Source organism: Vidua chalybeata, chromosome 2, assembly GCF_026979565.1.
Source record: "Vidua chalybeata isolate OUT-0048 chromosome 2, bVidCha1 merged haplotype, whole genome shotgun sequence".
In the NCBI taxonomy this organism is placed as follows: Eukaryota; Metazoa; Chordata; class Aves; order Passeriformes; family Viduidae; genus Vidua; species Vidua chalybeata.
Window position 1 is genome coordinate 19964730 of NC_071531.1, and position 16815 is coordinate 19981544.

The 16815-nt window shown below is 40.8% G+C and overlaps 1 protein-coding gene across 1 annotated transcript; it reads right to left on the reverse strand.

Annotated features, from left to right (window-relative positions):
• Window positions 1-6587: 6587 nt before the first annotated feature.
• Window positions 6588-7584, reverse strand: CLDN34 (claudin 34). The gene has a single exon (XM_053935196.1). It carries the CDS (start codon window positions 7582-7584, stop codon window positions 6940-6942), a length of 645 nt encoding a protein of 214 aa, XP_053791171.1. The 3' UTR covers window positions 6588-6939.
• Between the last annotated feature and the right edge of the window lie 9231 nt (window positions 7585-16815).

Below are 16815 nucleotides of genomic sequence, written 5' to 3' on the forward strand. Positions count from 1 at the left end.
CTCTGCAGTGGCCATTCAGGTTTCCCCGTTCCCACCTGAGCAATGCTGGAGGAGATGACAGACGTGTCCCTGGTAAGCCATGCTCAGTGTTGCACAAGAGGTGACACCCAGCATCCAGCCCAGCTTACCTCATGCAGACCAGCTGCAGGTTGCTGCATCCCGGGTTTGGGTTCAGATTAGGGGTTCTGATGTGTGTTAGTTAGCCAGTTCTGTGTACCCCTGTGCACCCCCATGTTCCCCCCGCAGTGGTCTGCTCCGGGTCTCTTTACCATTGGAGCTCACCGTGCCAGTCCTGTAACCACCCCCCTGTCCACTCCGGAGAGTCTGGTGTCTGTTACCCTGTCCCCACAACCCCGTTCATCCCAGAGCCCTGTGTCCACCCCTGTCGCATTCCCGTTGCTTACCGCGGTCCACGTCACTCCCCCGTAGCCTGCCCCCATTGGGCTTCTGCCCCCCTCGGCCTGCCCCCTATAAAACCCAACGCGCCCTTGGTCCCTTCGCCATTTTGTCCACACGGCGCTAGGGAACGGCCACTGTTCTCCATCGCAGCTCCACGTGACAGTAAAAGCTTTCCAGCCAACCGCATGGACAGACTGGACATTCCTTTTCATCTCATCCCCAGCGCCGGCCACAGAGCGCGGCCAGCCCCACCCCGGTGTGCTGAACGCAGCAGCGCCCAGGAGAAGTGGCAGCCCTGGTCCCGCCAAGAAACAACGCCATTAGCCAGGCCCTCCGGAGCTGCCTGTGACTGGGGAAAACGACGCAAAGTCACAGCGGGTGGTACCAAACAGGGCATGGTGCAGACACCTCTGAAAACTGCCACAGCCATGGCATTGGCAAGCACATGCAGGATGGATACATGGGGGGGTAGAGGGAAGTACAGCAAATTATTTTACTTCCTGGCCTGGGCAGCAGAGTGGAGTTCAGCACAAATGGTTGTTGCTGGCACTCCGTCAGTGGAGTCCCTAATGTGCACAGTGCTGCAAAGAATGTAGTTTCCATCTAAGTAATTTCCCTCAAGGAACACTCTGCCAAAGCTGCTGTGGTTAGATGTGGGCATGGTGGGCTGCTTTCTGCTGTTTTGCAATGTTGCCTTCTATATCATCTACCTCCCTTTTCATGTGACATTTTTGTTGTTCTTTTTGGCTGCTCTTTGAAACATGATTCCTTCTTTTTTGTTTATCCTTTTTTCCAGATTTGACAAAATCACTTGTTAGTCAAATATTTATTATCATGACGTCAATCAACACTAATATTTTTTTATTTTTATAGCATCCTACAATGTTTCTTTTTCCCCTTCATTCCCTCTCTTTCTTCCTTCTTTTCCCATGCTGTCCCAGTTTTTCTTCCTTTGCCTTGCATGACAGCATCCCCCTTCTGTCTCTGCTTGGCTGGTAACAGCAAGGCAGCCTCACACACCCAGGGAACCCCTGAATCCCTGAGTCTGGCTTCAGAGTATGAATACAAACCAGTGGTTCAGCAGATCTATTGTAGTACTTTCTGTGGCTTCCATCACACTAATCATTAAACTTAAATGTATTCATTATTGTACCTTTTTGTGAGTTGCTACTATCTTTATTTTACAAATGGGTAACTGTCATAAGGAAAAATTATGTGTCAGGTCTTACACATATTTGGAATACTAAAGCTCAGATGTGAGGTCCACTGAAATCAGTTATTCTGAAAGTTGCATGCAGACCAATGAAGCTTTTCAGTGAAAAAGTCAGACAATGACTTTTTCGAAAGTCAAGTTAGTGGATGGCCACAGCATTATATGGCTAAATCACGAGGGATGTGCCTTTAAGTGATTTCAAATTCCCCCAAGACCTTTTTTTTGCCAGACATAGCTACTGGGTATTATGTAGTTCTTATAGAGATAGATATTGACCAGTTTTATTCCCATACCTTCAAACTGTTCAGCAATAACACAAATATTTCAAATCTCTTCCCCAACCACTGATTGGTTCATTTCTAGTTCTGTATTCTTCAGGGTTTTTTAAGCACTTCTGGTGTTCAAGGAATTCCCCCCCTCCCCTTCAATTTCAGTCATTTGGCAGTTGCAATGCACTTACGTAGTTGTGGGTACCATGAACGCCTCTCGTTCTGTTTCTCACATGCTATCTCACCCACTCTGATTTTTTATCTTTCCCTATTTATATTATCATGGGGCCACATATTCAGCTGCTGAAAATCAGCCTGCACATGAAGTAACCTTGGGCAGTCAGAATGTATGTGCTTCTTCAAAATAGCATCCTGGGAATTAACCTCATACTTGGTCTTTCCCGCATACAATCCAAGAGGAAGGCAGTGATGTGACATTCTGTGATCTGGATATTAACACTGCGTGCTGTACTCCATTCCCAGTTTTAAGCCAGTATTTATTTGGTTTTTAATTCTGAGATGAGATTCACTTATATTTTCTTTTTTGGCATGCAGTTGATTTTGACACAGTAATTAAGAGTCAGCACACTCCAAAGCACCCAGCTAATTATTGAACCCTCTCAAGCAAGGGAAACAGTAAATTATCTGAGCAGTGGAAAGGGAAATAGGTCAGTTGAAAAATATATTTTTATGAGCTGATACTGGATTTGACAATACAGATGCTGGCAAGAATGAAAGGAATCCCAGTTCAGTTTTGAAAAAGGTATATTTTTTTCACAGAGAATGTCTCTTCTGGGAACCCTTAATTTAATGTACATTGGTTTCCTATTTTAAGAAAACAATTTGCCATTAACACTATGCCAGCCAGACTTACATTTTTTTAAGCAAAACCTCTTTGTCCTAAATTATTTCATGGCCCAAAGAGGAGGAAATTGGCTGTGATATTTCAGTTTTTCCATTCTAAGAGGGAAATGGTCAAAGGTCTAAAAATATCCATGAAAACACCCTCCTTCTTGTCATTGTAATATACCATAAGCCATGTGACAACAAAGACATTTCTTTCTGAGCCTAACATTGTTTTTAATCAGCTAAATCCGCAACTGAGTTTGTCTTCACTGTAGAACTGCTGACTCAAATAAAAATTTTGTTTACCTGACTAATTTGATGACCTACTCTGCACTACAGTGTCTCCAGTTCATCCTGCTTCCTTTGCCTGAACACAAATGACAGTTGTCCTGAATTGCGTATTCATCTGGGGGGAAAAACTCTGCAGGCTTTGTGCTGTGGGCCTGTTTCTGTTAGGCACTGTTCAGCTCCATTCTCTATTTGATCATCCATCCTACAGGAATATTGAAAGTATATTCATATATCTTTTGGTCTGTGGCCATGATTGGACAAGTGAGGTAGACGGTACATGTAAGTAAGATTAAGAAAATGCATCCTGTGGTGGATTAATGCCAAGGAGTATGTTATGGAGGTCAAAGATGGGGGCCTCATCATTATCATCCAGCAGAACTCAAAGTGGGTCTTGGTATTCAGATTATTCCCCCAGCAGTGAATTCAGACATGTGAGTGAATCACAAGGTACTTGTTTATTGTCAACTCAGAAAAAATAAAGTGAGACTGGTTTATGTGTAGACTGAGGCCAGTGTGGAGACATTCCTAGACAGGGTGGAGCCCACAAGTCAAGCGGTGCTGCCACTGGGGAAGGAGCAGGTCCCAGTTTGCACTGAAGCTGGAGACAGAGCTTCATGATAAGATCTATTCTGTAGTGAAATTTGCTTAGGAGGTTTTTGCCCCTTATCTCCCTACCTCACAGCCCTGGCCACTCAGTCCTGCATGACAGCTTCCTGCCTGTCCTCAGTTGTGCTGCTACAAATAAGTGTGGGGCCAGGCTATTGAGTAGGTCTCTAAAGCAGTCTAGGTTAAAAATAGCCTTCCAAAATAATTTTGCACTTTTGAGTTTTAAACCAAAACCATTTCAGCTGCCTGATTTTACAGCCTCTAAAAGTACCTATATAAGCACAACTGACGTGGTAACAAACAGACCTACTGAAAGGGAACTTAGCTTCTCAAATCTAAAATAAATGTGTCATGGAAATACACACAAAGAAACGTTGCCACCTTGCTGGTGAAGGAAAAGCACAGGGGCTCTACTTTCCTCCAATATCGAAACTGTAATGAATACAAACATTCACTATATCTTAATGAATCACACTGCCCTGGTGGATCAAGGTCAGACAGGTCAATGCATTGAAATAAATGGAAGCTTTGCCTCTCCTTTGTTATGAACTAAGATTAGCCTAGAGAAATGAAGCTCATGGGTGAACTGATTACTCTCTACAACTCCCTTAAAAGACAGTGTAGCCAGGTGGGTCTCACAGGCAACGAGTAACAGGACAGGAGGAAACGGCCTCAAGCTGTGCCAGGGGAGGTTCGGGCTGGACATCAGGAGGAAATTCTTCACTGAAAGGGTTGTCAGGCATTGGAATGGGCTGCTCAGGGAGATGGTGGAGTCACCATCCTTGGAGGTGTTCAGGGAACACTTGGACATAGCACTAAGTGCCATGGTCTAGTTGACAAAGTGATGACCAAAGGTTGGATTCGATTATCTCAGAGGTCTCTTCCAACCTAAATGATTCCATGATTCTGTAAGTTTTTTTCCCTATCTTTTCTTTAGAGAAGGACTTGGAGTTTTAATATAGACTAGTGTTTGAACATAGATTATATTTTACCATAAATCCACATTGAATCTGGATCATGTGACTATTGAGAGACTGGGAAAGGATGCCAGGAGTCCCATCTAGATAAGCCCTCTGTCCTGAGGTAGGCTCACTCATACCTACAGTCTTCCTGGCACTATTTTCCTAAACTATTTTTTGACAAAACTTTATTTTAAAATCCATACATCTCCTTAGGTAATCTATTCCAGTGTTCAGCTGAAAAATTTCCTCACCATCTAGTCGTGTTTGACACACAACCAATGTTTCGTAGCCACACATCAGTACAGATGAATATAATTCCCAGTGGAAACAGCAGTGGCAGCAACACAGAAACTTGGCATGTCTGTGATGATGTTTGTTCCTTTTACTTTAGACAAATGAACCCAATGATTTAGTGAATATAGTTAACAAATACAGTTGGGGTTGCTGACATTTCTGTGCATACATTAACTCAGAAAGAATTGAAGAATCAGTAATTTTCTCTTAAAGTTGTAATTTCCTGCTGGGGAATATTGGTAGTTTACTACTGTAATAAGTTTACTAGTGGCATAAACACATAGATAGATCTCTTTTTTTCTTTACAATTATAATATGATATAATCTAATATTATGTAGGCCCTAAGGGAAGAGATGACAGTACTACTGACAATACTATCGATTTGTACCTTTAAAACTGAAACCCACTGATATTGTAAAGAATGTACTTTAGAAACCAAACTGGAAACAATATATAAGAAACAAGCTATTAAACTGCCTTAATTGAAACACCACTTGAAAGTGCTTTACAGCATCATAAACAGTCAAAAAATAGATTCTTGCAGCAATGAAAAAATTACCAATGATGAGATAAACTGCTGTTTCAGAAGTGACTGGAGAGGAAATGAAGGTGCTGTGGAGTTTCTATAGTGTCAGACAGTACAGCAAAGTCAAACCCAGGGGAAGATGTGTAGGAAAATTGGACTGCTAGAACAAGCTGGGCTAATAAGAGCCACCAGCAAGATGTCCTGGTTTGTTGGCATTTTGCCTTGTTTTGCAATGTTCAAAAAATATTACATTTTTTAAAAATTTTATTTTCTTCTTTCTCTGAGCCCATGAGTATTTTTAAAAATGGAGGACAATTAAAAGAGTAAAACTAAATTACTTCGATTTCTGTAGCATTCTTTAAAAATTTAACAACATTATGAGGACATCTTTCAAGAGATCATCTATTTGTCAACACTGTTGGCTCATTCCTCCTCAATCCCTAAACTTTTTTTTTTTTTTTAATTGTTCTTACTGCAGTATTTGGGACATTTCTCTTTCTTTTTTCCTTAGGTGAAGTTTGCTTATATGTGCCACAGTTAGCAACTGTGGCTACTATGGCCATTACAGTGGGTTAAGAGAAAAAGTTTTTCAGGGAGCATGTAATCTCCCAGCCATTCTAGGCACCTTAGAAAAAGGCAGTCTTTGTCTCTACATTGATTATAAACAGAACCTGAAGTGACCGGTTTGGATATAGATTTCTACATCAGATGAATCATACCCTGAAAGGTGCACTGAGTACTCCTGCTTACTGAGAGCACTGATTTTGACATTAGTTTTGTAATAACTTGTACAAGTTATTTCCGTCTTTTGCAATACATTTGGATTCAGTGAAGTGCCAGATGAAGAAGCAAACACTTGCAGACTTTTTGGCTCTGCTTCAGTTAGGAACTAAAGAGCGCACCTTCCCCGCAGGCAAACATGTTGCAACATAAAATGCAAATAGCTTGGAAGAAAAACAAGCAATAAAGGAATGGCTCTTTATGTGCCCTAGAGGAAGAGGAGAAACTGGCAAGACATATATAAGCCAATTCAGGGAAGAGTCATTTGACACAACCATGATGACAATCATATTATTGGTTTTAAAAGTCTTGACTTGTCACGAAACGTACTTTGCTACAGATGTAACTAAATAAACAACAAAAGAACTTAGTATTGACAAGGAAATAAATTCACATTTAATACATGTTACTTCACATTTTTCTCACAGGACAGTTCATTCAAAGTCAGCTCTTTGAGCATGGTAAATATTTTACACAAAAAAAAAATTATCAATAATGTTTGTATATACAAAAGAGTACAACTGGCAAAATTTAATCACATTTGCTGCTCAACAGCTGTTATCTCAAAGACAAACTTCTGCTAATAGGTGAGTACTAAGATGGTGACTCAACTGGTTCATATAAGAAAATAGTGTGGCTACTATAAAATAAAATTAAATTCTGCAGTTCCTTAACTTTACAACCACTCATGCTGCTGTCCTTATCTCTTAACTATGCTCTTGTTCTGAAATAGCATGGGAGGATTTGTCCTGTCAAGATTTTGTGATAGTGTTTGCAGTCATGGGAAATCTGTATGAGAGAGAAAATGTCCCACTTAGCAGCAGGAGGATAACAGCAACAATCCCAACAGGAATGGCAGCACCAGCTTCCTGTGCCACTGGACTGGAGGGCATGTAGTAAGAAGGAGGAAAAGCTATGCTCTGGTTGTGAGTTACAGAATAGAAATTCCAGCTCACAGGAATCAGGACACACAGACCAGCAAATATGTAGAAGAAGCCACCCACCAGGAAGAACGGGGCAATGAGAGTTTTGTGAGTGACTCCCATATACACATTTCTCAGAGCAAATATTGTAGCAGCCAGTCCCAGCAAGCCCATGAACATGCCGATCAACAGGAGACCCTGAGCAGCATAAATTTCATGGGGGATGAAGGAGTCATAGCCACTGAATTTATGGCAAAACTGTTCTCTATAGCCAGGTGAGACGTAAAGGTAACTGATGAAGCAGACTTTCCAAATCCCAACCCAGGCAATGCCAGAGGAGATGACAGTGGTGTTGTCCACATACCACACTCTCCATTCCACGATTCCCATTGAAACTGTGCACAGGATCCAGCCTATCGTGCCCAGAACAAAGGCAGCAAGCTGGAGGCGTGAGGTGCTGACCAGGGAGTTCATCCTTTGGAGCTCTCCTGCTCTGTCACAGGCACAGTTGCCATGCAAAGAGAGAGAGGCACTGCAAAGAAACAAAAAATAAAATGACAAAGGCAATTATTATTTGGGTGAATAGGTGAACCTGTGAATGAAAAAGAGAATGTGTATGTAGAGGGAAGATGGCCGTCATCTTCCCCCAGCTCTAATGAACTGTTGAAATTTAATATCCATGGACAAGTAATATACAGGTTTTAATTCTGTATATGTCATGGTATCACACAGAGGAGAAAGAGTCTCTGATTAGCTCCCCTAAAGATCTCCTTTTTACATTCACAAAAGTAAAATTGATGGGTTTTTTCCAAGTTATTGTCTTCTTTGTTAATTAACCATTAAGTTCAAAGATTGTGTAACACATTACACGTAATCAGGAGCCCTAGAGTTACTGGCTAGCAGGAACAAAATCTGAGAAAATCCTCAGGTTCCTGACTGTTGCAGGCGATCCTACAGAGCAGAATCTGTGCTTCTTTCTCCCAGCAGCTGTGGCTTTGATGCTGGAGCACAGTCTGTACAGACTTCAGCTTTTGTGCTGTCTTTACTGAGAGCTGCTGGGACCAGTGTCAGACAGAAAACACTGTAGTTCAGAGGCATGAGCAAATGCAGCCACAAAGTCTAACAACAACCACTGAACTTTGACCATTTTCAGATTAATTAGCCATGAATGCATTAGTAGAAATATTTGAATTAATCAGAAATGTAACACTGTGCAGGGGCTGGAACGTGGATATGCTGCCATTGCTTTCCCATCTTCAAACTTTACCCAAGTTTTTTTTTTTTTTTTTGCTGCTTTACCTTTGCAAATCCCACTTGTTTATAAATTTCCCAGTTTCCCCAGTTTGAATAATCCTAAAACTCTGCTGGAAAGTATTTTAGTCATTTAGATTTAAGATATGTTTGCTGTCTACATTCTGAGTGCAAATTAGGGTTTTATTGTATTAAAAAAAGAAAAAGAAAAAATATAAACAAATCAACACTTAATTTCCCATGTCTTTTGTACCATTTTTTTGAATACTTATAGGAATGATCTGTGACCAGTGAAGATGTGGCCTCAAATTTACCTGAGGCCACATCTTTCAGGTAAATCTGAAAGGTTCTAGAGATCTGTATGTTTCATAAGTTTTCTAAAATACTTTTTCTACTGCTCCTATTTAATTCAAGACTGGAGAAATACTGTACCAAGTTGACTCTAATAAGATATGTCTGCCACCATGTTTTGTGTACTAAATATTAAAAATAAAGAGTAAAGCAACAATTTTTCTATTTACTCATTTTAAGGTAACCAGATTCAGTTTGCAATACAACCTAGTTGCAAAAATCCACCTGTGGAAGTCTTAAAAAGAAATACCTTCATAACAATATGGCCTTAAGCAGACAGTGTCCCTCTTCTCATGCCAGTGCCCACTACACACTTACTTCAGTCCTGAAGGTGATGCCAGCCATGAGAGGATGGGACAGAGTGATTTTTGATGCCAGACACAGCATCAAAACACAGCAAGATCTGCAATTTTATCATTTTGGCCTCCCAGTTCATCTATGTATGTCCAATAGATTTCCTGTGGGATATATTAATCTCCATTATTGCAAGTGTACATTTAATCCTCTCCAACATGGAGAAAATTTCTCCAGAAGAGTCTCTTGTATGTTTATCTACTTAAACTGAAAGCAATTCATAAACACTTTCTCAGTTTGCTGCATTATTTACAAAGTGATTATAACCCTCCCTTCTAATTAACTGCTTTTACCAGGCATGGAGCACAGTAGCCCCTCTTTCTGTCCCAGTTCCTCAAAACAGCATCATTTCTGTTCCTGTCCAGCGGTGGGAAGGTGCTGGACAGGAAAGAGGGTGCAGCAGAGGAGTCCTGTGCTGACTCCATTCTGTTTCTCTTGGAATCAGTGGAGCACAGAGCAGCCAAACATGAACCACATGAAGATACCATTTTGTGTAGAGCCCATATGTCTGTAACACTTCTTGTGTACATCATAAACATTCATTTAGACAACTTGCTGATACCAAGGTGATAAAAGATATGTCAGCAGGTGAATCCTTATCATGAACAGCTTTTCCAAGTGTATTATCAGCGTATAACTTCATTGATTAAATGTACCCAACTGTCTGCTCACAGAAATAAATGTAAATAAATGTGATTCCGAGCCCACTATCAAACCTGCATGTGCTGAGATACTTAGAATTGTGCCCATTTTAACTATAAAATTAAAAATTAGGGAAAGATCTTTTTCCCTTTAAGATTCTCAAGAAAACACGGAACAAGCAAACACACAGGATGAAAGATTTTATGGCTTATACAAAAGTTCTGAGAACACTGGAGAATAACCAGCTAACAAAGATGGGCTTTAGATGAGTTATCAGATGTCTAGACACATAAAAAGTTGCTTATGTAGGAAATGATTCATTTTGGCTCATTTCTCCACACCTGCCCATTGGTGCATATTTGATCTAGCCTGGTATCACTGGCTTAGGTTCAAAAGAAGTACTTTTGAAATCGATGATAAAATTAAATTACAGTTCTCATACTTTTCTATTTTGGAAAATCAAACAGAAGCCTATACTTAATGACCTGCTGGTACTGAGATTCAGCATGAAAATAAGGAACAAACTATCAAGGTAAAATAGTTACAGGATTTTTCTTGACATAAGAAAACATGTCAAAATTAAAAAAAAAAAAAAGTTCTAGTTCCCGATTCCAGTCTCTATCACTGAATATTAATAAACACATGCAGGTTTTGCTGACATCATGAAAAGCAACAGGTATGTATCACTTGCTAGAAGCATTGGTTTTAAAGGAAGCCTTTGGGCAAAGAGGATCAGGGAAACTCCTTTTTTCCCAAGTGTAGAAAGTTACATTGATTTTTCATAACTACAGTGGCAAGTATTAAAAAAAAAATAAATCAAACCAAGACATTTCTCTTGCAGATGCCAAATAAAATGAAGACAGTTGCCGATGCCAAATAAAACTGGGAGCGAGCTGCAGAGGGCGTCGTCCTCCAGGATTTCAGCCATTCCAGCGACTCCCTTGGTGTGAGGCCTCAAGAGGGAAGAAAGGAGGGAGGGAGGGAAGGAAGGTCATAGCAGGCTGGCGTTTACAGGGTTTACAACAGCGCCTGGGTCAGGGCTTTGTCAGCTTTTCCCTCAGCTGCACCTTAGGGCTGACCCTGCACAAGTCTCCATCCACAGGAGGTGGGTGATGCAGGTGCTGAACTTGGCTCAAACACCAGCAGTGCCATTCCTGTAGATTTCAAGAACAAGGCATCCCTTTCAGAAAGGAAGAATTTGATCTGACACCAACTTGTCATCCACAGGAAAAAAAAAAACCAACAAATGCAAACTAACAAACAAACAAAACCCCAATTTTTTTTTTTTTTTAATTAAATTAAAACTTCTGGTCCCTGTGCAAATGCTCTTTTCCGCCTTCTGGGAGAAAAATGTGAAAGCTCAATCCCTGCATGTTTGAGCTATATTGGATAAAATACAGTTCAAAGCTCAGTTCATATAGCAGGCTGTGCTAACACAAACAGCACTGGCCAGTTTCATGCTTTAGTAATTACATAAATATTTTGAATTAATTTAGTTAGTGTAGTAAGGTTACCTTTATGGTCTGAATAATACAATGATGTAACGCAGTCACTAGATGAAATGTCCTAAGGCAAATGAACTCATATTCAGTCAGCTACAGGAGATCTTCTGAGTAATTAGGTGGTGTCACTGGCATGTGGTTCTTGATTCAGGAGCTCACTCAGAGCTGTAGATTTCAGCATTCCAGCTTTGCAGACCAGCTATTTCATGGGATTAAGTCAGCCTACAAAGGCAATCTGGCCAGCAGGAGCAAGCTAGGTTTATGTGGTGTCTATGTCAGTGAATGAAAAGCATGACTGAAAACCCTTTTCACCAAAAGAAGTGAGAAGTGGTTTTGAGAGGTGACCACAGTACCATCTTTCAGTATCCCATTATTTCATCTACATTTTCATTTAAAATCTACTGAGTTAAATCCAACAAGCACCCCAGAAGCTTTTGGGGATAGCCTTTGGAAAGTCTAGAAACAGTAGCTAAAAACCAGAGACCTGCTTCTACAGGCTTCTCACCTGACAGCCATTTTCTCTCTAAATTACTTCCTTCATTTGGAAGGGCTTTCCTTCACAGGTATGTTTTTAAGTAAGTACCCTAGTAAAGTAAAAGCAAGACCGAATCATAGAATCATAGGATAGTTTGGGCTGGAAGGAATCTTAAAAGATATCTTGTTCCAATCCCCTGGCCATGGGCAATGGCACCTCTCAACGGACCAGGTTGCTCAAAGCTCCCTCCAACATGGCCCTGAATGCTTCAAGGTCTGGAGAGTCTGCAGCTTCTCTGGGGAACCTGTTCCAGTGCCTCATCCCCCTCACAGTAAAGAATGTATTCCCAATATCTAATATAATCCTACTGCCTTTCAGTGGAAGCCATTCCTCCCTGTCCCATCACAGCTCCTGATGAAGAGTCCTCTCCAGCTTTCCTGTGGGCCCCTTTCAGATTCTGGAAGGCTGCTAGGAGGTCCTCACACAACTTTCTTTTCTCCATGCTGAACAGCCCCAACTTTCTCAGCCTGTCTTCATAGGGGGGTGCATATTAAATGCAAATTTGCATTCAATGCAAATTTGCACAGAGAAGACAGAAGTTACTGTAGAAGTTAAGTAGAAGGTGATACATGTCAGTGTATTTATCCAAAAGTAGAAGCTTGAAGGATCCTTTTATATTTATTTACTTAATTTACTTAAATTAAGCATTGCACAGTAAGTAGCTCTTTTTCTTTATGGAAAGTATGTTGAGCCATTGCACATGGACTTGAGGGACAGAATGAGGCATGAGTTTCCAACTCTGAGTTTCAAGAAATGGAGAGGATGGAGAGTACTAAGGGTTCAGTGGTTTAAATAAGGCAAGCACATCTAGGTCCCAGAGAACTCACACACGACTGGGAAGATGAGGCACTGAACACATACTTGGGGCATGGGAAGATGTCATCCAAGAGCAGACATCTCTCAGCCAAAAGAACAGGAACAAATGCTTCCTGGAGCTGCAGGAGAAATTAAAAACTCCTGAAGCAACTTGAATATTAGCCTAGAAGTGCTGCACAGGCACCCGGTTGGAGGCAGGAGCATTTCCTGCGCCAAGAGCACGTAAGGAGGCACCTGCTAAAGGGGCAGTGGGAGAACACAAAAGCTGCACACAGCAACCTGCACACAGCAACCTGCTGGCCAGGTTTCCTTCATAGATGGGGGAAGTGGGTGCAAGGAGAGCCTTCCAAAAGGATCGCAGACTATACTTGCTTCCTAGCAAATGATAGCAGAGCTAAAATAAAATAAGCTAAAAAATGTTCCAACAGAAGAGCAATGTCTGAGTCTCCCTGCCTGAACCCACTTTCCTGCCAAAAACCTAGGAATTCTGCTGCAGCTTATAACTAGCTTAAAGAGAGAGTTCATGATAAACTCTTCTGATATAAAATAAGCATATAATTATTTTTTATCCCATGTAAGCAGAAATTCACTTATTTCCACTTATTTCATGTTTTAAGTAAATATTTTTGTTTTAGATGGTGCCAGGCATCACATGCATTTCTAAATCAACATTCACATCCTGCTTTTGAAAAGTATTATAGCTTAGATGCAGCTTTATTGGACTATACTGAACATGGTATACTCTAACTAACCAAATCTTTCATTTAATGTAAGTCTTGCAGCAGAAAGGGAATTTAAAAAAACCCAACAGTATAGTAATTACAAAGGTCTCTTCTTATCAATATCTCTATGATTTAATACTTGAAAACTTAATTCTTCAATTCCCAGTTGGGAAAGCATTCTTTAGAGAAAACAAATAAATACTTAAATCTTTTACCATCTGTTCTCTATCAGCACTTCATAAAATAAGTAATATTAAAAAAAAAGGGGGGGACTTACTTCTCTGAGTCTGAGAGTTGCCTAAGGCTTTGAAGCAGTGTCAGCTGGATGAAGTAAGTTCCAAAAGGGAGGTGGAAAAAAATGACCATGCGAATTGTCCAACTTGTTACGCTACCAAATAGGTACCTCACAGTTCCTTGTCACTCTCCCACTAAGTCAACAAAGATGTAGGAAGTCAGTTAATCATTAACATATTATAAAAATATGAAAGCTTTACCATAGGCCATTTATTCTAATTGCTTTAAAACACCAAAGTAGATAAATAACTCCCATGGAAATAACAGTTTTCTGTAAGATACCCTTTCAGAAAATCTACCTTTTTTGATTACATGATTTTTCAGCTTGAGACCACCATGATGCCCCAGTCTGACAGCCCAAAAGACACAGAATGCTCATCTGAAAGAGAACAAAGTGGTTTCATAATCCTTTCTTTGTTAGATTTTTCTTCTTGTATTTATGCAACTTAAATTAGTGCAGCTCTGCAGTGGGAAGAAATATAGGGGAGATGGACAACTTTTCCTAAGGAGTAAATTCAAGCTGAGCTGCTCTCTTGATGGACTCTGGTTAGCAGCACTCACACTTTAGTACAAATTGTACTATGCTTGCTATCTCAGATGCTTTAAAAAACACACACATTTTTTTTAAATTATGTTATGTTTGCCTTGCTTCATGGTTTTCCCATGAATGTAAACAACGGCTTTTACAAATTGGAAGAATGTTCTTAACTCCATTCTGGTTTCTTCTCTTTGAACCCTATTCTAAACCCTGATAAATTCCAAATGAGGCACTGGCTCAGCTGGTTACAGAACAGTGCTAACAACACCAACATTGTATGGGCCATTCCCTTAAGAGTTGGACTTGTGGGTTCCTTGTGGGTTGATGATCCTTGGACTTGATGATCCTTGTGGGTTCTTTCTAACTGTGATTCTGTGACATTTCAAAACTTGGTCTCAAAAGACAAGAAAGTTTGTTTCACAGAAATACCTGAAATAGGGAGGCCTCATTGAAAAATTCTTCTCATTGAAAAATCTTTCTAATTGTAACATGCACAATGGCTGGTCATTGTTATCACTAAAGAAGGCTGAAAAATGTCGTTAATTCATATCCTCCTGTTTTCTGCATCACCTTTAATCCCTCTCCTGATGTATTTTCCAGCTGATGCCAGTTCACTGGTTCTTTGTGCAGGTAATGCAGCCTGGCCATGACAACAGAGTCTAGTCCTCTCCTGCAGCTCACCAGCCTGGGATCTCCTCTCTGGCTGCTCACAGGTGGATGGGGTTGGTTTGGGGCACAGGCAAACTGAGCTGCTCAGGCTCTGCTCTCGCGTGACAAGAAGCCCAACACACACACACACCCCCAGTGGGCTGCTGTCATCTGCCGGGCTCCAGGATGGCCTTCTGACATCCTGACAGGGCTGCTGATTCACAAGGACAGCATCCTTGGGCAGTAGGCAGCTGGCAGATAGATTCCTTTTCTTACATTTAATAATTGTGTGGGACAAAATTTGCAGGCAAAACCATTGCTGATTTTACACATGAAGCTGCTGCACACCCCTATTTGTCTCACCCTGCAATAGGAGGGGCATCTCCTACACTATTCCTAGAAGAACAATTCTCACCAAAGTCTGTCTCTGACCTATTTCTTCTCAGTCCCAAAAAAACAAGGCAAACAAAAACCAACATGACAACAAAACCAAATCCACTGTGATGTTTAAGGGATCAAATTGTACTGAAAAATAATAAGGTCAATATATTTGTCAGCCACCATCACTACAGTGAAGTTTAATTCACTGGAAATTTACAGTTTTCAATCTGCCATAACAACCAGCAGCATAAGCATCATTACATTGGTGAGAAATACACGAAAAAACAGAATGGAAGAAGATAGGAAGCAAATTACAGTATTGAGTGTTTTTTCTTCTCAGTGTATGATTATGAATTCTATAAATATATTCCTTCTTAGTGCAAGAGTGACAAATTATTAGAAAGCAGATAGAAATTAACTAAGTTTCTGACTACCTTATTTAAAGGAACACATTTTAAACCTAAGACTTTATTGTTCCTTGAATACCAATGGTTAATACTTTTTGAGGCAGAAAACATTTGCTTTCTTCCTCCATGGCCTGCACCCAAAGCACATTGAAATCAGTGGAAATAGTTCTGCTGACTTCAAAGACCTTTAGATCAAGCCCGGTCCCTTCTGTGGTTTACAATTTCATTGTTAAATACCACAGAACAGGAAATATTTGTTTCAAGTTATTTTTCCTTTTATTCGCTACACATTGAAAAACCAGCCTGAAAGCAGGACGCTGTGCAAGGTACGCTGCCCAGCGAGTGGCACCACGCAGGCAGCTGAGAGAGCCCCTGAACAGCTCGGAGACTCAGGTACAAATACTTTCTCACTTTTTGTTTCTGAGACAAAGGCAGCTTCTTCCAGGAAGCACAGCAGCCTCCCTGCAGCAGCTTGCCACTCTGTGATCAGTGAACTGGGCATTAGAATTGTTGCATCCTCACTCTTGGACACTCCCTGCTTGTCCTCAACACATCATCAGACCAGCAACTCTCCAAATCCAACACTGAATCTAAATGTGGGCCTATAAAACCACTACTTGAGTCTAAGAAAAGTATTTCCATAAACACCTTTACTGTTTACCTTTAAAACTAGGGTAATTCAGAGATGAGGCAAACACACCTCTACCAAACTCAACACATCTCTCATCATTAAGTGCTTCACAGCCCAGCAACAGCTGACCTTCTGCCTGCTTTGCCCAGGCCTCTTCAAACATGGATTACAAATACATTGTCAACAGCTGCCTCTGAAGACACAACTTACTGCCAGCCTCAAGGGACTCCACAGGGAAGCACTATACATTATCAGATACTCACTCAGCTCAATCCCAAATGACACCAACCCTGTTTATAGCTGCCAGCAGGTGCTGCTTATTTTTATAGTTAATCCCATTGGCTGGGAAGTTTTCAGGCTCCAGAGAATTTGCAAATAGGTTTGTTGTGATTATGTCATTATATTTTGTGTGGCCTTGATTTCTCTTCTCTTTTGTGGAGTTCCAAATAAACATCCACAATGTTCAGTCCCTACTATCCTCTGTGTTAGTTCCACCTGTCCAGTGCGGGTGGGATTTAAACACGTGTTTTAGTCTAGAGTTACAGTGCACTTTGACACTATATGAGAGGGATTACATGTTATCCCTCCCAGCAAGAGTAACACTGTTCAATATCCAATTTATATAGTACAAGC

Excerpts from the sequence above, each read along its gene's own strand:
- CLDN34 (XM_053935196.1), bottom strand. The coding sequence starts at position 7,584 with ATGAACTCCCTGGTCAGCACCTCACGCCTCCAGCTTGCTGCCTTTGTT.